The sequence below is a fragment of the Sylvia atricapilla genome, chromosome Z (assembly GCF_009819655.1).
Source record: "Sylvia atricapilla isolate bSylAtr1 chromosome Z, bSylAtr1.pri, whole genome shotgun sequence".
Taxonomy (NCBI): Eukaryota; Metazoa; Chordata; class Aves; order Passeriformes; family Sylviidae; genus Sylvia; species Sylvia atricapilla.
The window spans coordinates 19,716,087-19,742,916 of record NC_089174.1 but is presented as its reverse complement, the minus strand read 5'-3'; the positions used below and the strand labels follow the sequence as shown (position 1 = coordinate 19,742,916).

Here is a 26,830-nt window from a genome sequence, read left to right as displayed (position 1 = left end):
TTCCAGGGTGGTTGTATCTGCACATGTTGCATTTTTTGTTGGCAATGATGTTCCATATCACAATGATGTTCCAAGTTCCTTATAAAACAAATCCATCATTGTGTCACACAGAAAGATATATGAACCCCAGTGAAGCAGGCACAGTAAGATGCAAGGAGAAGGACAAATTTCTAGCCCTAATAATTTATTATGCCTAGCTAGATCTACAATTGTTAAATTTTGCTCGCTAAAATATAACTCAGAATTATTACAGTTTATTGCCATAAATTATGTTAATAATTACAAAATATGATAATATTTTATAGACAGGAAACCACAATGGTAAAACAAAGCAACTTTAAAACACAAGAAATAAAATATTCATAAGCTTACTTCCTGACAGACAGCATGCTAATTTCTCCTGTTGCTGCTCATCTGATGGACTTGGCTGAGCAGAGTATTTGGAAAAGCACATTTCAATAATGAATTATACTGTCTGTTACACTCCAGGTGCTGCCCATCCTTACCTTATCCTGTTATCCTTATCACATAATAACCTATGTCAGAAGATACTACAAAAGCACTGTTCACCAAACAGTCAAATTTGTCAATGTCCAGAAATTGAACTACCACTGACTGTGAGCTTCATTCAGGCACCATCTAACATAGCTCCTGAAAAAAGCCCTGATCACCTACTACCTGAACCAAGGAGACACCCTGTTTCTTATAAATACCTGATCTCATTATTTCTAGCTCATGAAATAAAAACATGCACTCAAATCTAACTAAGTGGTAAGTATGGGGTGGTGCTGGTTGCTGCAAACATTGGCTTCAATATTCACCTCTGCCAGGGTTTGGCTCTTCCAACATGGAAGTCTGTGTAAAGCTCAATTAAAAAGGAGTGTGTGAAATTTAAAGTCTAGGCACTCCCTGGTTTTGTTGATATAAACAATAGAAGTGGAAGTAAAAGGCTTCAGAAAGCATTCTTCATATGCCAGGAAATAAGTGTGACAATGCTATGTAAACCAGTCACTCAGAGACATAAAAATCATCAGGAAAAAGTAATTGAAAAAGGAGAAAGACAGATTCATTACAAGTTCCAAAATATCCACAGTTGCTGACATTTCAGGGATCAGTTAGGGATCTTAAGAGATTAAATGAGGAGTCTTGATTCACTTATATTATCAGGGCCACAGAAATTAAGACAACAAACTGAAACAATGACTGATAAATTTTTACATTGCCTATTTGAGAGGGATCAGTGTCAGTCAATCTTAGTTTATGACAACTCCTTAGCATGTGAGGAATCTCCCCCAAAAAGGGCAGGAATTCTCTTGCCATTTTTTCAATTCTGGTAAGTTTCCACGCTACTTAATGAAAAAAATGCAATTTTCCAAACAGTTGTTCTGCTGAGAGGCTGCCATTTCAGTCAGCCTAGTAGTATAAAATTGGAGTATAAAATTGCATAAGGCTATAATAATACTACTGAGTAATTTTTTGGCAATTGTCTTTTTACAGGTTCCTTTGTAATTTACTCCTGAAATTGATGTCTTTTTATTCCTTATCACCATTACTGATGCATGAACAGCAAGACACAAGGAGACAAGCCTGTCCTTGCTTAGTTCTACAGGCAGAGTTGGCTGAGGAAACACAAAAACACAGTCCTAGATGTCTGGATAAAAGGGTTTCCTTCGGTTTCAGTAAATCTTTCTGGGGATAAAGCAGTGACTTCTACAAAGGTGCTTCTATTCTAATGTAACATTTAACCAGATGCCTTTCAGTCCTTAGTGAAATATTGCAATAAGTGTCCACACCACTATCACTTAATCAAGGCTGCACAGTTTGCATGAAGGGGAGCAGCTACTGGTGGCACTCCTGCAGTGTCAGTTAACAATTCTCCTCTATCTTTTCATGCAGATGGGTGGCCATCTACTTTGGTCTTTCCTCTAGGGCGATTCCTGATACTTCCTAAGCCTTCTTGACTCTTCTTGACTCAGTTTTTCTTGACTCTTTCTGTAGCATCTAGCTGTTAATCTTTTACTGTTTCTACACAGTATGTGAGAATATCAGGATACTTCAGGAGCTTCTTCAACTCAGAAGCCTTCAGAGCCCTGTCAAGCTCATACAGCAACATGCACTTTTCAGAGATGCAGAGTGTACACTGTGTCCCACAGGAATGGGTACGTGATTAGCCTATCCTTGCATTACAGTTTGCAAAATATATGCAATAAAAATTATTTTAATAAAAGGAGTATTAGCAGTTTAAGGTCTGAGATAAATGCTTTCTCCTTTGCTTGTGCTTATTAATTGCTGATATTGTGCTGGCTAATATATAGAAAAGCTATGTATGGCTTTCTAAAGGCAAGAGTCAGACTCTCACACACCTGGTTTCCTAAGCTATTCCCCCTCTAAAGGAGATGGCCAGGCCATCACCAAACAATGCCTCAAGAATCAGTGGATCAGGTGGACAGACCCAGCCTTTGGATGGGATTAGCACCTCTTTCACATAATATTTTCAAAAATACATCTTATAAATGAAGATGCAGGAAAGTTGCCCCTCTCTCTGAGATGAACTGGGAAAAGGTCAAATCCTTGAGTGCCCTGTCAGTTCTTAGACAGCAATTTTCCTGCAAATGTCTGTCTCTTAGAATAAATACCAGCTACTGACTCAAACACAGCATCATTTGGCATTGTATTTATGGTGTGCTGAGAGTTAAAACAAGGGCTAATTAGTCACTTTCATTGTTACTTCCAAATATTTTCCAAAATTAATACTGTAGTGATGTGTTTCCAAAATAAGAGAACAACAGCTTACTTGATGAAAGCATAATATCAAACGGTAACAATTAGGCAAATATGACCCTGACTTCTTGCTGCACAGGACATTAACTGTAACAGAGTAAATTTGCTCACTTCATTTCCTCTATTAGTGATAATAGCAAACACAATACCCTCATTTCCTCACTGCTGATGGCAGCATTGCTGGGCTCTTTTGACTGTAACTTTTCTTCAATACATGTGCTGCAAGAGGAACTCACCTGAAAACAGATCTCAAGAATGTTTTTGAAAAATAATTCTGAAGCAAGGTACTGATAAATCAGGTTAGTGTAATAATAAATCCCTTTATTACTTTGTTACCCTTGCCACAAGGGTAACATTGAGTACATCTGTATCAATAAAAATAGTTTAAATCTGTCTACAACAAACATGAAAAGCAATCAAATATAAGCTTGGAAAATTATGAACCTAATCATTAAGAATGCTTTCACACTCTAAGCAGATTATCCTATGTATAGAACCATAACTGAACATGGCTTCAGAGACATTTGAAACACAAATGCATTTCTCTCCCAGGCAGGGGCAGCACTTAAATCGGTTTCTTACATAACTTGACAGTTTTCCTACTTGCTTATTTGTTCTTAACAGCAGTGTGACAGTACTGTCTCCCAGGGCATTGATGTTAAAGCCCCTGTTAAAATGTTGTCACCAAATGGAAGGAAAGGCCAAGACAATTTCAATGGAGAAATCTCTGTGCACGATGTATTAAACTACTCCTCTCCAAGAGGGTTCATCTTCCAGCCTCACAGACAAATCTTGAAGAAAGAAACATTTGTGCCTAGACTAGATGAAATATATATTTATTTATTTCTTTAATAAAAACCCAACAACAAGGTGGTAGGATGAATAGATGTTGTTATTTCTTACTACAAGTCATTAAGTAGTATGCCATGCTTATGGCAATGATCCCAGTTCAGGTAAGAATGAATGTAATTGACCTGCAAAACACATCCTGATATCAATCCAACCATCAGTCCCTGCCTGCCTTCACTGCATTATGAGATACAATGCAAGCAAACAATAGATTCTCTCCTTATTCATTCCTCCTCTATGTCTGACTCTCTGCCTTGATATACAGGGTTTATTGGGCATGTGAGGCATGTTTTATTATGAAAGTTCATTTTAAAAATATTGCTAGAACCTCTTTTTTATGGTGTGCCTTTTTAGCCTTTGCTAAGTATATATTGATAATGTAACACATTTGCCTTGTTCAGAATTTCAGAAACCTGTGATAATTACACCTCTATTAAATTCACCTTGTAGGTGGTGGCTAAAACTAAAATACATTAATTTCTATCTCCAGCGAGAACTAACTCAATGACTGTATCGAAAAGAAAGGAAACCTCTGCATAATCTTAATCTCTTGTGCAGTTTTTTGTGAATGTCAACCCCCCCAAATATCTAAACCAATTATCTTGATTCTCATCCCGTCTTTAGAAGTCTGATTAGGCATGAGCTCTAATTGTCAGACACATCAATGCCTCAGAGTTTGTAAATGTGCTTGCAAGCTGCATATTCATAAGTAGGTTCCTACCTACTAATGCACAATTCATTATTGGACAGACCAAAGTTCTCTGAAATGAATAGAAGCCTTTAATCTAGATTTTCTCTCTCAAACCTGCAAGTTGCTTAAGTGCCCTCAAGTTTTGCTGCCATACCTGACAGCTCAGCATGCTCCTTGTGAGTTTAAGATGACAAGGACCTAAGCAGAAGTGCAGATCTATGATGAAGCTTGAAGCGAAAAAAAAAATTTGAATTAAAAAATAGAAAATGGGTGAGTCCCACATATAACTTCAGAAAGATGTTCCTATCTACACAAGATAATGGGGAGTCTAAGAAAATAAATTGTTGTAAAACTTGATGGGAAATTAATTTAGGGATTGACAGATGAGTTCAAAACTATATATAGTACATATGCTAGGAACTACCCTAAATACAAAACCCGAGGACTATTTGGATACCAAAACATCAATAACTCATTCTGCAAGATACCAAGTGAAGATCTGGTCTCAGGATATCTGCATGCAGAAATTAATTCACTACAACAAAATAAGATAGTCAAAACTTCTTCTAGAATAGGTACGCAAGAAGACCACATTGTGTGTAACTCATTCCCTGAGAGGAGAAAAATGACAATAGTGTGCCAAAATGACAATAGTGTGTCAAATGCCTCCTCTTTAGGCATGAAACTCATTCATGGAATCATGAGATTCCCCCCCGCCCTCATCTCCTCTACCTGCTTTGAGCAGCACAACAAAAGAGATAAAGGGATAAACATTGGTTTGAACTAGTTTTAAACAAGCCTTTTATCTTCTGAATTAAGCTATGTCCCAGCTTAAAGAACAATGAAAAAATAATGGAAAAGACAAAAATGCAGAAGAGAGAAAAAAAATAAATAATGTGTTCCCACTAAGGGCAAACACAGTCACTGGCTGGGAGCTCCAGATCAGATGTAAACAGCAGAAAGGAAAATCATGAAAGAAGGCAAAATGAATGTGGTGGTCTACAAAACAGTACTGGTTTTGTTATTTTCTCTGATCTTGGGATGACAGGTGTCTGATGTATTTATGATGGTTTGTGACATGATTAATCTTCCGTGTGCTACTCTGGTTGCTTGATTAATTCTTGTTAAGCCAGTTAGAGCTGGGCTTACAGGCATTCAGGTATTACAAAAACCAGACAGACCTAGAAGCTTTATCAATTAGTCTGTTATGTCCATTTGCTTTGGCAATTTCAAAAAGAATTGAATAAAAATTGCTTACGCGCTTTTAATTAAAATTCCACTCTACTCTTCTCATTAAATTCTTTAGCAGTGTCTCATAAAACCTTTTCTATATAAAGACATATCTCCTCATGTTAATGATTCACTGCAAGGACAGATCCATGACTTCAGCAACAGCCCTGAACAGGGGTCTTATAAAACATTTAGTTCAAGAGAGGTCAGCAAAAGGAAGCCTGGATGCTTTTTCTAAGATCAATTTATCAAAATCACATGGGTCAAAAAGCCAATGTGTTGCCAGATGGGTATTCACTGGCATTACCTACTGTATAGTAAAATATTCAGTTTCAAGAATGATCAACGGATCAATGGATACACTTCCTTTTATTTTGAAAAGCTTATTCTGCTTCAGCAGCATTTTCCAGTTTCTAACAAGAACTCCTCTACTGCTCACAAACACTGTTCTGTCAAGTTTATAACCCTAATCTATCAGAGTACTTCAGCAGGGCCACAAAGATCCCAAGTTGGGAACTGCCACTTCCACAGCTTTTCCAGCTTTGGCCTGTATGTCCAGTGTCAGCTGTAAGAGCAGAAGTCAATACAGTTCATGGTAGTTAGGAACCTAGTACAACAAACCATAGAAATCCTAATTATTGCTTATATAAAAACCAGTTTTTCAGTTTCGATACATGACTGTTCTGTTAATTTCAGCCAAGCTATTAAAACTCATAGAAGCTGAAGATTTTTCTCTTGTTTCTGGCTTTAAAATAAAGAGCTTAAACATCCTCTGAAATATGTTTCAGCAGAACTTAATCATAATTTTTTTGTAAATTTGTAAACATTCTATGTTAAATAATGTAGAGCCATCTTAACTAGGGCATTTCAACTGAAAGAAAATATTAGTAATAAAATAAAAACCTGGGCCAATATAAAAAAAAAAGTTCATAAAATGCATTATGATGTGCTTAAAATACGTAATTTAGATTTCTTTGGATGTGAGTGACACAGTCGACATCAGATAATTTAGAAGGGACCATGAAGTGTACATGCATGGTCGTGCAGTATGTGCAGTTAGTGTTGTACACACCAGTTCTCACATCTTATTTAGTGTGAACAGGCTCACAAATAACAACCAATAAGGACTTTTCACACTGAGGTGCTTTGTTATTATCCCAGGTAAACATGCCAGATTGGCCTGTTCCTTCTGATTAACAAAATTATTGATGTAACCAATAATCTCCTCCTTTCTAGATACCTTCTGCAGGGGCCAGTCATCACCACCAGTCCTTTTTTGAGGACAGCTCCTTTGACACTGAATCTCTATGGAAGGCCTGTACAGGACCTGTCTCACCACTAACATCCTTCAAAGAGTCCTGCATGCTGAGCTCAGAACTAATACATGTACTGGACATTGGACAAAATAATTTCTTAAGTATTTCCCCAGCATCAGATTGCTGGTATGGAGAACACCTGGTATGAAATCAGATGGAAGAGCTATAAGTGACTACGCACAGAAAACATACAGAAATACTGTATGTAGACACTAGAAGCCTTCCTCAAGAATCTGTACACCTTTCCTTAAGTGATAGAATGTGAAATTGTATAAAAAATTCCAGTGTTTGAAAAGCCCAAAACATATAGAGGAAGAAGATATATTAGAAACTGCACAAGCTACTGGCAACAATTATTATTCTGCTCTCTCTCAACAGTCAGTCAACAATGTCAATTCTGATTGAAGTGCAATTCTTCAAAGCATCACTGATTACCTTAAAAATTACCAATATGGAATTAATTGTAGGAGGAAATTTGTGCACAATGCCTTTTTCACACACGAGTATTTATTGAGCCATCGTGGATACCAGATCAGGTGCTGAGCATGAGATGCCATATAATACTCACAGAAACTGCCTCCAGGATTTGTCTGACAGCATCAGCAGCATCTCGTTCACTGTAGTATCCCTTTTCCACAATCCTACAGAAAAAAGCAACACAATTAAGCATTAAGGTGAATAAGGCTATTAGGCAGTAAGGAGGGGTATTGAAAGAAGACTATCCTATAGTTTAGGTCATATAGTAATGCTGGGGTATTGTGGGTCTCCAGACAGGTCGCCGTGGCTTGGAAGTTTTCCTTTTGTTCTAAAGGCTCAAAGTGAAGTTGCGAAATTCTTCCTTAACTCCTGAGCTTAGCTCCCTCCAGGGCAGAGCAGCCGGGGCTCCGCCCACCTCCACACTGGGGAATCATTTGCATATTTATTTTTTTGCATCCTCCCTGTGATAGTTTACACAAGACAAATGGTAGGTGTGCCAGCAAGACTCCTACCTGAGACCAAGGAGTGTTCTTCAAAAGCATTTTTCAGATTTAGCCTGCAGATTAACAATGACTCATTGCACTTTTTTTCTATAATGGGGAGAAAATCTGCAGGAATATCTTATTTCACTATTATTGAAGCAAACCCCAGCTATTTATATCTAGTTTACAAGATGATCCTTGACAAAAACATGAGTGAAGGATGATTAAGCTTTTGCTGAGACGACAGAAAGATAGGAACAGCAGCAATAAGGAACTAATTAAATATTCTCTTTGATATGCAAATGAACGTGCAAGGTAGGCCAAGACATTGCTGGAGAGAAAATCTGAGGAAGACAGCAGAGAATCCAGAACTGTTTGAAACCAGAAAAAATGCTTGGAAAAACACTTAATTTGGTGCTGCAAGCATCCAGGAAATTTAAAATGCAACTTCAAAATGAAGACATTCTAGACAGGGTAAAAATGCAATGTGATTTGTGTAGGATCTCTTTTTCATGGTTCTGCATATACCTTTATTGAAATATCCTGATCTAATTGTTTACACCTTTTTATGTCAAGACACATATTAAGCAGAATGTCTACTAGATAGACAGCAAGCCAGAGCTCTCCCAAAGCACCACCTGACTCAATCTTGTCTTTCCAAGCACATGTTATCATATTTCAGACAAATCCGCCTCCTTCTATGTAGAGGAGCAGGGAAATACTTCCCAGAGCCCCTACTCACCGCCCTCACCCAAGGCCAGCAGAGATGGAGATACCCGATGGTGCTGAGACACATCTCTGCCTGCCTGCAGGGCCCAGGCACTGTGCAGAAATCTGTGGTATCATGCTCCTTCAGCTGCTGCTGCTGCTGCCCAGAGGTAGAAGAGCCTTGTCAGGTAATGGCAAATATAACAGTGAGAAAAACCACTCCTAGCATCACACTGCCCAGCAAACTTGTGGAAATGGCATAATATGTTTCTGGGGACACATGCTCTCCTACAGTTGATATTTTGGCAGCTTCCATCACCAAACACATGTATGTGTTCATACATTTCCTAAGTTTCAGTAATCCTTGCCAGATTCCAATTGGCCTTTTCAGCATTCCTGTTCCTTGTAAGCACTGGAAGTCTTCTTGCAGTATAAATTCTTCAGTTTTGTGGGTTTTGGTGCAGCCTCCATACTGTGGAATTTCAGCTCTTGCTACCTTTTTAATAATATTTCCATGTTGCACCTCTTCATCAGAGTCTACATTAGCAGATGCATAACTCTTAACAGCATTCACTGCACCCCTGCAGCCTCCAGTGTAATTTGGGAAGACTATGTAATGGATTTTACTTCTTTTGGGGCATTCTTCCTGGTATTATGCTTTAATTCACTGTATTTGTGTGAAGCCATGGAAAGCCACGTGGGCTATCTTGGCAAAGGGAGGGAGGTGGTGGCCACACCTGCTCTGCAGAAACTTTATTACTGGTAGAGGAAAAAAAAAAGAAGAGTACAGTCCTGCTAAGCTAAACACACAGAACTTAAAAACCAATGAAGAAAGACATGGAGAATCAGGATCCAAATACATAATTTTAGAATCAATTTCCAGAGGAGGTATTAAAATTATATTGATATCCAATTTCACACTTGACTAGAACATGTTTCTGGGAATTAACAACAAGCACATCAGTCAAGTGAAAATAATCAGTCTTCTACAAGAACAAACAAATGAACATTTCATCAGAGAAGGAAAGGACTAGGTTTGGGGCTTGATTTTTAAAAAAGTAACAAAACAGGGGCCCAGTTCTTTCCAAGTCCAGCAAGAGAAACAGAGCTTGAACAGCTGCACTGGCAGAAAAAGAAATCAAAACCAGCCAGGAAGCTGCTTTGAGCAATGAGAGGACTCATCCAATGCCAGAGGATGCTAGACTGGGCTAGTAACTGATAGCACACACCTCTTTGTGGAAGGTTGACAGTGCCTTAAATTCCCAATCAGTGTTTGCTGCTGCTGTTACAGTGGCAGCTCTCAGCTAGTAGTGCTGAAGGGTGAACACCCTTCCACCCTCCACAGAACCACTCTGGGCCTCTCATTTGGCAATGCCTGAAACTTTCTGTTGAAACCACTGACCCTGAGACCAAAGCCTCTCTTTTATTCTTCATTGCTATTGAAATCAGTTTCAGTACAATGAATATTCCTGCATTTTTAAATTCAATGTGTACTCACAACTCCTGGTGATCAAGAAAATTTGAAATCTTACCACTTTAACAAACTTACTTTTTCCTCCCCTGCATTTTACATGCACTAATTCTCCTATTCTTAGCTTTTCTTCCCTGCTTCCCTCCCATGTGGGCCACTCTACCCATTCTCCAGTATTGCCTGAAACTTGAGCAGGTGAAGTCTGTTCCTTTCCTGCCTTAATTCATATTAGCAAATGCACTTAGCTTTATGCTAATTAATCTAAAGAGCTACTCTAAAATTTGCAATATTTAGCGGTTATTTATTGTTGCTGCTATAAATACTATTTCTCCACAATCTGGAGTTGGTAGCATCTGAGTATTAACTGAATTTAGAAACATATCATGTGTCTTGCAAGATCCTGCTAAATCAACAGGGACATCTAAGACAGTAAAAATTATTAGACTTCATCAGTTCCCAACACTGTTTTGCTTTCTTTAAGCACTGTTTGTATTTACTTTGCAAACCGTCCTTTATCACTGTCATGAAGTAAAAAAAGGCATCACTCTTTTTAGGGTCATTTTCATTCTGCCTCTAGCTGGCTTTTACCTGAAACCCTTTCACCATATTTTAGCTGTGGAACTGTGTCATGTTACTTCATGTACTTCATGTACAGGCAAAATGCTGCCCAAGACACATAAAAGTTCTGTTCCAATGCCTGTATGTGCTACCAATTTTAGAAATTGTTTGGTTCTATATAATAAATGTTAATTTATCAAAAACGCTTTGGTTGTCATGGAGATTTTTTTCTGAAGCTACTCACTTAATTTTTATGCAAATTCTTGTATTCAATAAAATGAAATTAGAAGATTTCTACAAGCTGAAGTGAGACTAAAAACTAGCAGAAACAGGAAAAGAAAATGACATTGCTCTATTCAATAGCGAAATGGTTCCCACAAGGGACACTTCCTCAATGAATGGTTCACATATCTTGGTTCTTGTCTGTATTGAGGTGATTGCAATACCTGGTTGCTCTGATGCATTTGTTTAGTTAAAAAAAAGTTTCCCACATAAATATGTATGCATTTTCCATACTACAGAATTGAAGGATAATAAATATTTTAAAAAGTATCTCTGATTCAGAATCTCCCTTATTCCATAGCCATTTTCATATTCCAGAGTAGACTAGCTGTAACTGTCTCTGATGACTCAAACTGCCTGTCTGTGATCTGAAAAAAGATAATGGGAAATACTGACCTGGATTTGGATGGGACTTCCTGTGAAACAAACTAGAAGTTTTTCTTCAGTACTGTGTTTAGAAATGAAATTCAGCACTGCAGTCATTCAGGAAAACTGTTTTCCCTCCATTGTTATTAAGCAAGACACACACTCTGATAAATGTGACATGCAGGAGAATTTAGAGAAAGATTACATATTTCTTATATCTCATACTAGGATTTGTTTCCCCCTCTTTAACTTTCTACTTCCAACTCAGCATTACTCTAGCAGTCACAGAATTAGACAAGTTCACCTTTCAGGAGCTTGATCTCAGAAGATATTTTAAAAAATAATAGTCTTTGCTTCTAGAGATTTTGAAGCTGCAGTGCTCAGGAATTGGCTGCAAGCTTCCCTCTCAAAAGTTTCTGTGTAACTGGCTATCTGAGGCAATGCAACAAATGGAATTACTGAAGCATGTCACAATTCCTGCCTGCTGAGAGGGGGAGAGGAGAAGAATCCCTGAAAGTTTGCAAAAGAGGCAGTAGCCTGGGAAGGGGAAAAGAGCAGCACTGAAGGCACCAGTGAAGGTGCCCTGACCACAGCTGGTGAGGCTTTAATTGGATTTCTCTGGCTAGCTAAGGGGCCCGCGATATGGGCAAGATGTGGGAATCTGGAGGAAGTTCAATAGAGAGTAACTGACACGTAGAAAACATAGTGGGGGGACAAAAGACTGCAGGGGCAAAGAAAAGAGAGTCACTCACAGTCCTCTGCTCTGTGAGGGTTTGTTATAAAGTTTGCTTTTAAAGAATAAAGTAATCACCTTCTCTCTACCTGCTGGGGACAAGGCAAACAAATACTGGCTGAATTTACAGGGAAAACAATTTTCTAATATTGATATTAATATTCCCAAATTATATTAATTCAGGAATTAATTATATAATGTTCCTGAATATATTAATATTCCTGAATATAATTATCAGTCTGGAGAGTACGTGGAACAGCTTACACATAAGACTAGAGAGGTATTTAAGAAAAAAAAGCCAGACCATGGATGCCGAAGGATGGTGGAAAGATTCTACTTGAGTTCAGATGACCCACCTGCCTGCCTACTCCACCCCTCCATGCCAAGGCAGTGCAGTTCTATAGCTGCCATGACATTTTAAACACTTTGCCCTGGAGCTCACTCTGGCAAATCACCTACTTCCTAGCAAGAGTGAAGAACTGACCATCTAACACTGGAAATGGGCACAGCTTGCATAACAGATTGTTTTTGTATTCCTCTATGTCACAGTTCTTGAGAACATTCTCATTATCATTATTTGTTCAGGATTATTTCAGGTTCACCTTTTCCAAACCCCTTTTTGTGACCTTGGCCCCTCTTACAGTGCATAGGTCTGTGACACATTCCTTACAACTGTGACTAAAGTTTAACACTGAACTGAAAAATGCATTACCTAAAACGTATTTGCTTTTCAAGCTTTCATTAAAAAAAAATCTCCTTAATTATCATCTAGGAAAAGAATTTCAGTGTCCTGAATATTTAGGAAAACTGTACTTCTTCCTAAAACATTTTGACTTCACTTTGTAAAGTGAAGTGAAGTGGCTCTTGTCATAATGTACATAGCAAAAAAGCAATCAAATCCAAACTGTACAAAGCACATACGTCCTAAGTTACTTTATAATTTCAAGAGAGGTGTTGAATCAGTGCACAGAAGACACATCATTAACACTTGAGTCAGTTCAGATTTTCTGTGTGTGCATGTATGTGTACAGTACAGTTCCATAGGTGTCTTGGTTTAGATAGACAGGTGTCTGCCAGGGAAGATTGGAATTTCCCTTGGAATGTAACAAACCTAACCCCCAACAATAGGCTGTAGGTATATACAACAGCCTATATAAACCATATAGGTACATTACAACAGTTGTCAAAACCTCTCTGCATTTCAATAAAATAACAAGTTAATATTTCTTAATAATTAAGGAATTCAGCTAAGCTTTAATCAACCTTCTAATTAATTTAACAGGGTAGTTTAATTATCCTAGTCTGTCTGCCATACAGACTATGTATATCTATGTTACAATGCTGAGGCTATGGTACAAAACTGAGAATACATCTGTCAGAGGAACTATAATCACAAGAACTGTTGTATTAAAAATATCTAATAAACTGAAGAGCTTCACAGATGCTGATGTGTACAACTTACAAAAGGTATTCCCAGTTTCCAGACTGACAGAAAATTAGGCACTGACCACCAAAAAAAAAAAAAAAAAAGAAGTGTAAAGGCACTATTGCAACTCTGTATGAGAGCAAAATATCAAATTACATTGGAAAGACTACAAATGAGCATTAATGCACATTTTTATTCTGAAATTACTCAGTTTTATTATTACAGAAGCTAAATTCAAGAGAAACCAAATGAGCTACTAAGATATCAGAGAGCACTTTTATCAGAGCTCTGTGTCTTGACTTCCAGCTTCAGAGAATAGACATAGTTGGTGTAGTCAAGTCACCAATCTCTTTTTATTTTTGCCAGACCTAAGTGTGGGATCGGTAACATGTTTTCATGAAGCAGGATGTCCAAAGGACTTGTCTTACCCCTTTTCAGAAGACAGACAGATTGCCTTGACATAATGAGACCAGAGCACTGAAGCAAACAGAAGGTGCTATTCTGACACTAGCACATAAAAGACTCCCACTTTAGTGACTGATTAATTTCTTGTCTATTTTTTGACATCCCTTAGCAATTTTTAATTTCCAAAAGACTAAAAAACAGGTGCTTCTAAAGCCTGGGAAAGCTTCACTGCATTTTGAAGCAATCATTCCCACCCCTCTTAAAAAGGCAAGTTTTTTAGAACAATTAATATTTTTGTTAATATATAATATATAAAAGAAGATAATATGAGTTTGAACATAGAATTCAGAAGAAATTACATGAAATTTGAAATGGAAGTGAGTCAAGAGACTGTCAGCTGTAAGCACTGTTTTTAGACATTGTTTGGTGCACATAATAATAAGGTGAAAGAAGAAACACAAGAGCTTGTGGTCAAGATGCCAAAGCACAAAAACAAGTAGAATGTATGCATTGCCATTTTTTTTTGAAGTGGAAAAAACAAAAACTGTTCTCAGCAATCTGCAGGTACTCTGACTAAAAAGAAGTTAAAGTAAAGTTGAATTTTTGCTGAAATTCATATTTGAAAAATATATATACTGATAATTCAGCTGAAAGACAGTAGATATTAATAAAAATTGAACTGAAAAAACCAATTTTAGCAAAAGGTAGCCCATAAAAGACAAATATCAGATTGTGCTTTGGGGGTCACCATTGCTGGAGCACTCAGAACCTCATCAGAAGATTGTCCCTTGGGGGTCTGTCAAAACACTGCCAGTTTAAATGCATTTCAACCAAGCCTGTCTCTTCTAAACATGCAGGAATAAAAGAGGAGGGCCAAGCAAATGTCAGAAGTGTCTCAGCACTAGGCTGAAGATGCAGCACCCATAAAGAACTTTAATACCAGTTAATTTAGAACTTCTGCATTTTCCCCTCTGTCCTGGTAAATTCCTCCACTGGTCTGCCACTCTCTTTCTCATTTTTGTCACTCCTCACTTGTTTGGTTGGCAAAATCATCATATACATTGGAATAAATATTCTAATTTACACAAACTTCTCCAGTTTTGAGTAGTTGTATTTATTGCATTTGGAATGGTATAGAGGGTATGATCTACAATGTGATTTATAAAGTCTGAGAAATAGTTTTCTTTTTAAAAATACAGAAAAAAATCAATCTGATTTGAGCTGTATTAACTCAGATGTCAAACTGATACATTAATTTGAATTTATCTCCCTTTAGATAACATAATTGAAAAATTGTCATCATGAGAGTCCATTTTAGCAATAACATGGATGATTTGACAGTAATGTTAAATATGGTGAAGGAAGTGAATAATTTTATTACCCAGAACTTCTAGTTAGAATGGCATGAAACCAGCAGCACATCAATAATGGGTTTCTAGAACATTAATTGGACCTTGGGTACTTATAAAATCGTCTTCATCATGAGAGGGATGTTTACACAGAACAACTTACTCTTCTGCAGCTCAAATACTATTCAGAAGAAGAATGGACATCTGGGATGGTAGAAAAATTTATATCAATTGTCAATATAACAGTTGATATAAAAAGTAGCAGCATATTACAAGATTTAGGAGTAACAGCAATGAAGATGTCTGCAGCCAGGAGAGCAGGACTGCTTGTGTAACAAGCCCAGTTGTGTCATTTGGTGATAGCTGATTAGAAAAAGGGATAAGAGAACTCCTCCAGAGTGCAAAAGTTGCTTTGCTGTCTTTGTATGAGTGGTGGTTTACAAATAAGGCACATAAGGTACTCCAGACCCTGGAGTTGGTCCCAGGCCACACTGGGGTCCTGCTTATCTACACAGGGTCTCACCTTGAAGACAACCATGGGGTGGATCTCAAGACCTGGTCACACTCTCCCTTCACATCTGACACAGCCCCTCAGCTCAGGAGGAGATATTCCAGAGTCATTTTCTTTCTCCTGTGATGGGAGCTATACAAGCACAGAAAAAGGTATGCACAAGGTCTCTCTGTCAGTCAGGACATTTCCTTCATGCATGATAAAAAGACGTAAGGACTGAAAAGATTAAGTATGAGATGGGAATCTGCCCTAAGGCAGAAAGCCAGATTTATCCTCCCTCAAACTCAGAGGGCAGCCATTGTGCAGCACAATGCAAGTGCTCATCCTTTAGCCCAGCTTAGAAAGGGGAGACAGCAAATGTTTAATTGGAGCTGCTAGTGCAAAACTTCTTGACTGAATATTTCTGTTTAGTTATTTTTAGTTTCTTAATAATTTAGTTTATTTTAGTTGAAAAGTGAAGTAATACATCTATTCATAGCTTAAGAGCTGAAAAAAATTTATTATGGTTTCTTGTTTCATTGCTTGTTGGGTCTTTTTCCAAATCACAGAGGTATCTATGGACAAAGTTTCCAGTTCTGCTGTACATGGAGCAAAGGAGGAGGGAGAGTTCAGATTGCCAAAGTATTGGTACTCATCTATAGTATCACGAGGGGACTCTGTAATTCTACTGAGTGACTTTGCTGCTAGTCAGAATGCCAGACAACTGGTCCTAGCTGTCCAAACTATTACATCAAGCAGCCAATATTTCTGAAAAGATCAATCTCTGACAGTTCATACTCCATAGTCACTACTGAGTATAGATTATAATTTGAAACTGTCAGAATATTAAATGCTGGTCGCATCAAATAATGCAATTCTCCGTCCTGGATCCCATGAATCTGGATCTTCAGTTCTTCTACCACACAGATGGTTACTGCTTGTTGCGGATTTTCTTAGAGAGTGAGGACATGATTTATATTTGGATCAAGGGTGAGCTATCCAGCCTGGGTTTCAATTCAGGCCTCTGTGATGCAGGTGGAAATTCTTGTTAAGGCAGAACCAGGGAACAGTAGGTTTTTAGGTGTAGTGCTGTGGCCTGAACAGCTTGGCCACCTTAAGAATAAGATAAATAGTATTTTTTTTGCATTCTTTGTATGCCCTGTCACTGTAGACTATACTCTGATTCTATATAACCCACTGTTGGAAAACAATAAACTGGAGAACATCATGATGGCTGAATCGGTTGGGACATGTCGTTCTCTGTCCAGCCTCCTATTAATTAGAGTCTCTTGCAACAGCTGCTCAGGATTCAATTGTTTCCCTGGATTTGTGTTTCGCCTTTGCAAAATCTTATCAAAGACTCCTGTAGAGTATCCAGTCCTCCTGAAAATGATCTAATCTGAAACCCAGTGGATATATAAAGGGCTACACGAAAGATACGGCACTTTGACCAGGGTCTTCTCCAGCCAGGACTGGGCCCTCACTAGTTCTTTAACTTGCATGTCTTGTCTCATTCCTTTGGCTGAGTATTGAGAGAGTAATCACCTTCCTTCTGTCAAACTTAGGATGTCACAGGAGCAGTTGCTTTTGTTGTTGTTCAGAAATAGTTCTCGTGAAGGTCAAAGGTATGACCATGGCATAAAAATAAGTATGCTTTTGTTTTTTCAAGTGGAAGATACTTTTAGACTGAATATTTGATGTGTATTTTTGTAATATTCCTCTATGATACCAAACTTTAATTACAGAACACGAAAAATCAAATAACCTGTCCTCATGTGAGCTGGAAATCACTAACTCCAGTAAGTTAATTCATTTACTAAAGCCTGTATCAAAGTTTTTCTTATCATCTTTTGCTCAAAAAACCCCAAATCCTTACCAATAATATCAATCCCAACATTATTACAGAATCCCTTCAATTTATGCATATGCACTTACTCCAGAAGCATGTGCAGCCTCATAAGCAAAACCTTTGGAACTCAACAGCTGTCTTGAAGAACTTTTGTAGCAAAACCAGATGTTTCAGAAGCACAGTGAATACTGAAGAGAATTTCTTTCTTGTTAGTCTGCTTACAAAATTTTTATTTGGCATAAGACTATCATCCTGGCAGGCTAATTGCCACCTATTATGTTTTATGATGACCTGTCAATGAGATTTTGCCAGTTTTTCCCATCTTTTGTCTGTTGTAACACACTCAATATGTACCTGTTGAACACCCTTCTTCAACATTTACTGCCTAATTCCTCCATTTTCAACTCATTTTTTTTCCCCGAAAGTCTCCTGATGATTAAATTTCCAAAATTAAATTTTTTAAACTATTTGCTGCAGATATTTATTCATGTGAATAAATCATATGCTGGTAAAATAATTCCAGTAATTACTAATACAGGGTTTACATACAGAGAAGAAATTTGAACTCTAACATCCTTGTGGAAGGAAGGTACTAGGAGAAGTGTGTACAGGTAACTTACCTGTCAAATAGTTCTCCACCAGTGACCAGTTCCAGAACAAGACTGATTTCTGTAGGGGTCTCAAATATCTCCTTCAGTTTTATCTGGTAAAAGGTAACAAGAAGAATTTCTTTTACTTATTTGTTTTCTTCTGAGCACATCTGAAAGTCAACAGTAGAACACAGACCATAGCTGGGAAAGTTACCTTGTTCAATTTTTTGCTAGCTTTCTTTTTTTTTTTTTTTTTTTTGTACTCTTTTGGTTATTCTCATACCTCAGTAACCTCTGTGAAATACAGGAGTTTAAGAGGCTGTCTGCCAATCTCTCAGAGAAACCAAAAAGTAAGACCTTTCCTACCCTCCCAGGACTGAAAACACCGGTTCTACTTTCATTTGCAGAACTTCTTTCACATAGTTTCTCACACAACTCTGTGAGAACATCAATGTTTTATCTTAAAATGGAAATATAGCTCAACAGATGCTCATGCCCACAAAGAGAACCTAGAGCTTTAATCCAGATCTGTACAGGTGAACTACAGCAGTCTTTTCTCACAAACAGAAAAAATGTTATAAAGCAAGGAAATAAATGTGGAGTGAAAAAACATGGCTAAACTTACAATGTTGGGATGCGAAAGGCGAAGAAGAACTCCAATTTCAGTGCGGACAATTTTCTTGTCTACCTGGTTAAAAGTGGGGAGGCAAAACAAAAAAATTATTTCCATGTTCAGCATAGAAACTTTAGGTGAATCACAGGATGCTATGAATGAATAGCACTTCTAGATCTCCCAGAAGAGTAAGGTAATGTGAGACACACAAATCAAACATACTATAAAGAGAAATTTTCCATTAACACAAAGTGGATACTATTACAGAGAAATGTCCACATCCAGCAAAATTATTACAAATATACATGTGAGTCACACAAGAAGTACAATACAGGTAAGGTATCTGAAAAAAGTGGGAAAATTTCTAATTTTACTCAAGTTCTGACCGTGTCTATTGCCACTTATGTTTGTTGAGTTTATGCTAGGATAGCTTTCTTTCAACACACAGTCCAAGAGCTGTGCTGGAAAAGGTTTTTCAATGTAGGAAGTAACTCATAAAAGTAGTGTAACTTTCTGCTTAGAACAAAAAAAAATGATGCAAAGGTCAAATACCTCCAGCCACAGAGTATAAGGTTTAACCTCAATTTGTTCCAATTATCTCTGACAGAATGATATATTAATTCAAATTATTGGTTAAACCTCTGAGAAGATTACCCCTTCATTTTCAAACTGCAGTCTTCAACAATCCAGACACAACTTATGTTCTTGGGGGACATCAGTTGTTTCTCATGAGAAATACAGAGCTATGGAGTATTTCACTCAGGAAAGAAAACTGCAGCTCTCCTGGAACTAGAATGCTTAAGCAAGCAAGAATGGAAAATATTTGTAAGCAAATCATGAACCCATTTATGTTTCTAAGTCAATTTAATACACTTATGAGGAAACTAACTGGTTTGCAAATATTCTCCCAAACCCTAGAGAAGTCCTACACTGATGAATTAGAGGGTTCTGAAATAAATGAGAGTCAGCAAGTCGCTGTGTGGTTAAAGATTGATGTCATAAAAGACATTTTGAGAGGGACTTGTGCTGTTTTTTTTTTTAGTGGAGGTTTTTTATCATTGGCAAGTTTTGGTTTTGGTTTTTTACATCAGATAGGAAATGAATGGCAGTCATAATATATAAACTTTTAAAGGGGACATAAAATTAACTTCAAATTCTTAGTGAAGAAGACACATAGGTGTTTTTTATCACTTGAAAGAAGACAGCTACTTCTCAGTAATTTTTTCTAGCATCAACAAAATCCAAGTACCCATTACATTCAGAACTACTGGATAGGCAGAATTTGATTCTCTCCTTGTGTCGATCTGGGATGATTCCAGCTTAATTATGCCACAGTGCTCTGACACTGGTGTAAATGAATAGAGAACTAGAGCCCTCAGGGCTTTCTTAAAACTTACTGACATTCAATCTCTTCTAATGGCTCTGCCAAGAAGCAAAATGAAACAAGAAAACCAACTTTGGACAAATTCAGTGCTTGTAAGAAGGAGCAGGAATCAAACATTGAATAGGAAAAAAATATTCCATTATTTGAACATCTAATTGAAGGTAAAGAATAAACAAAATCTTCATGGATAAACATTTGCTCTGGGATCAAACTCAGGACCCTTGAAGCTTATGACCAATGCACACTTTACAAATGTTTTTGCTTTCTACTCCAAATGCAACTAACAAATGCTTTTTCCTGCTACATAAGTACTAAGCAGCAGGCTTGAAGATAGGCTGCCATGAACTTTTCCTGAAATGCTGCTAGCACCAGGCTGCAGTCTTGTCAGTTTTAACATCTCCTTGGCATCACTTTGGGTTACTTCAGTGAGTGCAAACATGGAGCAAAGGCCTCCAAAGTTCACTGTTGGGCAGCAAAGGGCTTTTGATGATTCACACAGTAATACATATTGTGACTGTTTTTGCACACTTTGCACCTCAGTCAGGATCAGAAAAATTAATGTACAATTGTGGATGGACAGTGACATCCCCAGGAGAGCAGTTTAGACTGAAAGATTTACCTTATCCAAAAGCACTGCTATAGACTGAACAACCCACAATTTGTTTCCTGCAGTTTTGAAAATATTTAGGCACCAAGCACACCTGGGAGCAAGCATGGAAACAGTTGCTCCAAATCTAAAGATGACTTCTTTTGGCACTGAGTAGTTGCAAGTGAGAAACTACAGAGGCCTCTTCTCACCTTGCAGATAGCAAGTGATTAAGTGAAAACAGGGACTAAGACTCAGTTTTAGGTTCTTTGTTTCATAGACATTTTCTCTCCAATGAGTTCCTCTGTGATAAAGTTTGTGACTTGACACACAACAGTAGACTTTCACACTTTCTCAGATGATGGTATGAGAAAAAGATACATCAAAACTCAGGATGATAAGATGCCTTGGCAAATATGCTGCAGAGAAATATTTAGGAGTGTTACACATTTATATGAAATGGCTATTGGGATAGATTTTACTACAGAAATGGGCATGTATAGTTGATATGAATTGTTCCAGAGTAAAAACAGGGGCATATTTAGTCATGACATTTCATTACAGACAGTCTATTTTATCACTTTTATTTTCTTACTTTCTTCTATGCTAAGTTCAGATAGAGTTATGTGAACATTTACCTTCTTTCAGCTCCAACCCGAAAACAAGGTATTTACTTATACTAGGGCCAAACCTGGCTTATTTTTAGTTTGGGCAGGAGTATCAGCAATTCAACTACTTATATTAAATTCACCTATCATCATCCTATCAAATAATTTCCTGACAGAAATTATTTGCTAAGATGAGAGTCAGGCATCTCATTCTAGAGTGCATGTTGCTATAGTAACAATTTCTAAAACTCAGATAATTTAATCAAAATATGCCATTACCACAAATGTTTGGGCAAATTAAGTATGTTAGGCTAGATCAAATACAGTGATGTATGTAATAACTGATCAAAATGAGGTTGCAAAACTCTTTATTTTGTCTCCTCCTCTTTGGATGCAATTTACATAGGCAGTACAGTGCTTGAAAATTATCTGAGCTTTCCTCTAATTAGCATTACTCACAGGAGCATTAGTGAAATATGTGTGACTATACTGCAATCAAGAATAATGGGATCAGCAGAACTGGTCTGTTTGTGAAGTGAAAAAACAATCAAATGTCAACTTTCAGAGCTTTCACAGTTCCACTAGTTTAGCAATTACCCTTCTATCCTTCTTTCTTTGTTAAATGGACTAGAGTACACTTTTGGTCAAACAAATATTTCATTAGTATAATTTGATTTCTACTTAAATGACTACCCTGTGTGAAAAATACTACTTTTGTGCCAGGTTGTGTAAATGCCTGCTCAAGTGAATTTAACACTGGTGCAATTTTACTGAGCTGTATTTTCTATATTTGCAAACTTTAAATTGCAAGTAACCAACAGGCATTTGCTGTGATAGGCCTGCAGAACAACAACCTGCTGTCACCCATGTCAATTACAGAAGTCATTTGACAGATAAACCAGGAACAATTATTTATCATCCCTTCGCTGCTGACTCTGGGCTTGAAGATTTCCCTGTCATAGGCAAAAAACAAAACCAATCCAAATAAAGTTGTTGGATAGCCTGTGATTATTAAAACCCACAACACCTACATGATTCCACAGCTTACCTCCGGAGGCACAAGGAATGGTGAAAGGCAGCAAAACTACAAGAACTACTTGTAGGTGCTACACAGCCACTGCCTAGTGCTGTGGCTTCCAGTGCTCCTCAGTAAACTCTAGCAAGCAAACCAGGAGCTGTGACTGTACCACGGATAAGCACCTGCACACTGTATATAATCTAACTAGATAAAGTACCTGCAGCAGCAAAGATCTAAAAGCCTGAACCTGGGAGCAAGTGGCAATCTAGGAAGGCTGCTCCATTAATTTATAATAAAGCATTTACATAAAAAGGGTGATCATTCTTGTATTATTACTAGTATTTGTCTCTCCAGTTATTTCACTCAAGTGAAATTAGCTATTTATCTCTTTTATAGATATGTGTCTGCAATGACCCTGTCTTTGAAACTTAACACTGCTAATGCATAAAAGGAGCACTAGATTTATATTCAGTGTATTTCTTATTTTTGAATTCCAGATTATTTTGACAAGAGAAGAGAATTGAAAATTCCTTAATGAAAGCTGAGATTCTTCCATGTTTCCATGCAACAATATGGTGAGGTGGAGTAATACTTAAAACCACTGAGATGTAAAATGTTGTTTCTGTGTAAATTAAATGAAACAAGATAAAATGAACCACTGCTTTACACAGATTAATCCAGCTGCTGCTTTGCAATATAGTGCCACCCTAAAACCAGGTGGCCAACAGATGTTCTCTGTACCCTCAAACTTAGTAGAGAGGAAGAGGAAGAGCACATTCTTCATCCTGCAAGTTCAGTCCCTGCTGTTCTCCTTCCCCCGGGTACTGTGGAGGCAAAGGGGCACATCTGCCCAGGTGTGACCACCGTGCAGGTTGGGTGATAACACTGTTCCCAGGCAATGGGTGTGAAGACACCAATGCAAATCATCTCTTGAGAAGCTTCACAGCAGTGCCCACCTCAGGAAGCCTATTCACATCAGCTCTGCATGGCTCCTTAATTAATATCCCACTTCTTGACTTACATGAACACCTCTAATATGAGCAATGAATTATTTATTGAACCAGCAGGTCAGGCTCTGACTATGTGCTTCTCTGCACTTACAAGGATCACAGTGCACGGCGTTACTAGCTTGACACTACACTATTAGAAGTGCTTCCAAGAAACAAAGCTTTATTTGCTCATACAGTAACTGCTCTGAAGCCTATATCTTTCTGTATTTTATGGCATCAGTTGCTAAATACCATTTATAATTTTGCCATTATTTTGCCTTCTCACAGTTAAGCTGAAATATTAAAACCTTTACAGACATAGACTACACACAAGCAGAGCTGTCAGTTCCCTGACAGTCTAAAAAGTCTGTTCCCAATGGTCACAACTAAACACAGGAGTGATGGGTTACCCAGGCCCCCTTGAGAGGTTTGAAGAAAAAAAGAAATCGGCTTGAATTTAAAAACCAAATTTAAATAAATCTTCACAAGATTAAGGTCTAAAGAAGATATTTTCTATGCAGTTTAAGGTCTTGTTTTTCAATTTCAGAGTGATCTGAATTATAGGAATTCCAGTTTCTGCCCAGTTTATACATAGAATATTTTCTCTTTAAGTCTTTCAGTTAAGACTTCAACATAAAATACTTTAAAGAAGACTTTTGAATATGTTTTTATATCTTTACAAAGATAGATAGCATTGAAGTCATATGATCTCATCTATGTATCAATGCATGATACCGATGTCAGTCTTCAGCATAAGTAACAAGTAATAAAGTAATAAAGAATAACGGAGGTTACAAAAAGTGGTACCAGAAAAATCCCAGGACAAATGAAAACAGAGACTCAGCCCACTTCTCTGAATTACTCTGATGCAATTCAGTAATCAGCATGGCAGTATACAGTAGGTAAAAGCAGAATTTTAAAAAGCTGACTCTTCTGAATGAAAGGTTACATCATCGTTCCAACTAGGACATTTATTTAACAGCTGCTTCAGATGATTCAATTCATTGAATGACCATTTTTGAATGAAAATAATAGTTTCTCAAGTTAAGAATTCCTCCTATGTTTTAGTGGCTGTTCTTGGTGGGACATTGTTTGACCTTCTCAGCAAGGTCTGCAGCACTCTCTTGTATGGGAGCAACCTTTGAACTCCTAATGGACTAATAGTATCTTAAAAACAACACTGTTTGAAATAATCTTTTTTGTATTTTAAGCTAGCCAGACTATTCTGGCTCTATCTACACTCAAGCTTAACGTGGGCTCCCTGAAGAGCACAAAAAACAACTCAGTAAAGCACAACAGCAAGTGCACAGCTCTGTAGTACCTTCCCTAAATTCAGCCCGGAGTTCTCACCGTGCAGGTGTGCTGATTTGGCTGGGATAGTGTCTCTTTTCTTCACAGTGGCTAGCATGCAGTTAGGCTTCAACTGGTGCTGGAAATAGTGTGGATAATTCAGGGATGTTTTTATTAGTGCTCAGCAGGGTTTGCACTGAGCCAAGGCATTTTCTGCTTCTCATTCCAACACACCAGGGAGCAGGCTGGAGGTGCACAAGGAATTGGGAGGGACAGAGCCAGGACAGGTGACTCCAGAAGACCAAAGAGATAATCTAGACCATGTGGCATCATGCTCAGGACATAAAGCTAGAGGACAAGGAAAGGGGTGGGGGAATAATTCACAGTCTTCCCAAGTTCTGTGGGATGGAGTCTTGTTTTCCTGGAGATGGCTTACCAAGCAACACAGTGAATGAATTTGCTACTTTGCTTTTCTTATGTGCACAGCTTTTGCTTTGCTTGTCTGTAAACTCTCTGTATCTCCATCCATGAGTCTTCTCACTTTTACTCCTCTGATTTTCTCCCCATCCTGCTCGGGATGAGAGAGTGAACAGCTCTGTGGGGCTTAGTAGGCAGCTGGGGTTAAACAACAACAGTGGGTTACTGAAGAATTTTATTAATTTATTAATCTACGTAAGTAATTTTGTATTATTCATGAAAAAAAAAAAAACAACCAAACTATTAATTACTAGACCAATTATTTTCTGCACACATGTCCATGCTTCCAGTTTGCAACTGTAGTCCTTCAAGTGATTCATATTCCTCAGACTGAACACTGCATGGGAATACTGCTGGTTATGTTAATGTGTCTGCATTTGTCTTGTCAGGTAATTAAAAATCCGGTAGCTGTGGCCTGCAAATGCCTGGGTTTGTAGGAGCTGAAAGACACTGATCTATCTGCATGAGCTAGGGCTGTTTATCTGTTAAAAGTAAATTGTGCCATCAAAAAAGCAGCACTACTGTTTCTGAAGAAAAGCACGGTGCATTTGCAGGGAAACCATCAGATGAATACAGAAAATTCATGTGACTCTATAAACCTCAGCACGGTAAATCACACCCTGACATATCAGATTAACAGGCCCTGCATCTTAAAATACATGGCTTCATGTAAAGGTGACCAGATGCAGGTAACTTTCCCCAAAGACACACAATCCACTGTGAATAGGTTCAGTTAAGCACCCACATTAATTTGGTGGCATCACCACAGGGTGAAATTATGGGTTCAGAGACACTTAGCTCATTCATGCAGCACTGGTCATTTGCAACAATATATTTCATGTGAGAGTACAAAACAAGTTCATTAGAATTAGCCTCATTATAGGCTATGGTCTAACTATATGACTAATTTGGTTGTTATTTCTTTTCCTGTCTCATTAATACACAAATTTTTGCAAATACACTAGATAATTGTTGAGCAGTTTATGCAAACAAATGTAAGCCTATTAGGTATTCATTAATTGCTCCCTTCAGCTATTCACTATTTATAGTGTGTTACTGCCGTTGTTACTGTTCCCAAAGCTGGGTGGAGGAGGACACTTTTAAGATGAAAGAATAATGTGTAAATCAAAGGTAAGCAAAGGAGATGCATTTTTAGTTCTAATTATAAATTTGTACTTGCCATCTTCTTGTATATTCTTTTCACCTATAATTGTTACAAATTCAAAAATTTTCTCTCTTCTCAGTGAAAATTCTTTAATCCAGCTTTTACCCTGGATGATGCATCCAGTATTAAATATCTTGGTTTCACATCAACACCATCTCTCTGATTAAACATGTTGCCACATAAAAATTAGAAATGGAGAGCTACTAGGTGATTGGACGTTTCCTGTCATAATGTACAATATTTTATCTTAAAATCACTCAGAATTCTCAGGAGCCCTGAGCTGCATTATAAAGATCTGGAATACATTATATCTGCTTGTATCATTAGCCAAGTGCTGTGCTTGATGCAAATGAAGGAATTTCATATAAATAATAAGCTGGTGAACCCATCCTTTTCTCAATTCAATTTTGTATGAGTTCACTGTTACCCAATGAAGGTTTGGTGCATCAAGGCTATCCTCAATCACAGATATCACATAATTCCATGTGATCAATGAAGCAGTTTTGTCTGGGGTGGACCTTATTTTCTTCATAGTAACCTGTATAGGGCTACATGCTGCATCATTCCATTTACAAGCAGTTACACAGATGACAGGTAGGGAAGGCTTAGTTGTGGTGCTGATGCTCAAATGAGGTTGTTTTACTCAA

General features: G+C 37.7%; 1 protein-coding gene across 1 annotated transcript in view; it reads right to left on the bottom strand.

The window, feature by feature from the left end:
- Positions 1–26,830, bottom strand: part of CAMK4 (calcium/calmodulin dependent protein kinase IV) — a 147,171-nt gene that overhangs the window by 45,621 nt on the left and 74,720 nt on the right. Inside the window, exons 3-5 of the mRNA XM_066339871.1 lie at positions 18,679–18,741; positions 18,084–18,166; positions 7,436–7,508 (exon numbers count right to left, since the gene is read on the bottom strand). Of these exons, the coding sequence (XP_066195968.1) occupies positions 7,436–7,508; positions 18,084–18,166; positions 18,679–18,741 (219 nt within the window). The remainder of the gene's footprint in view (positions 1–7,435; positions 7,509–18,083; positions 18,167–18,678; positions 18,742–26,830) is intronic.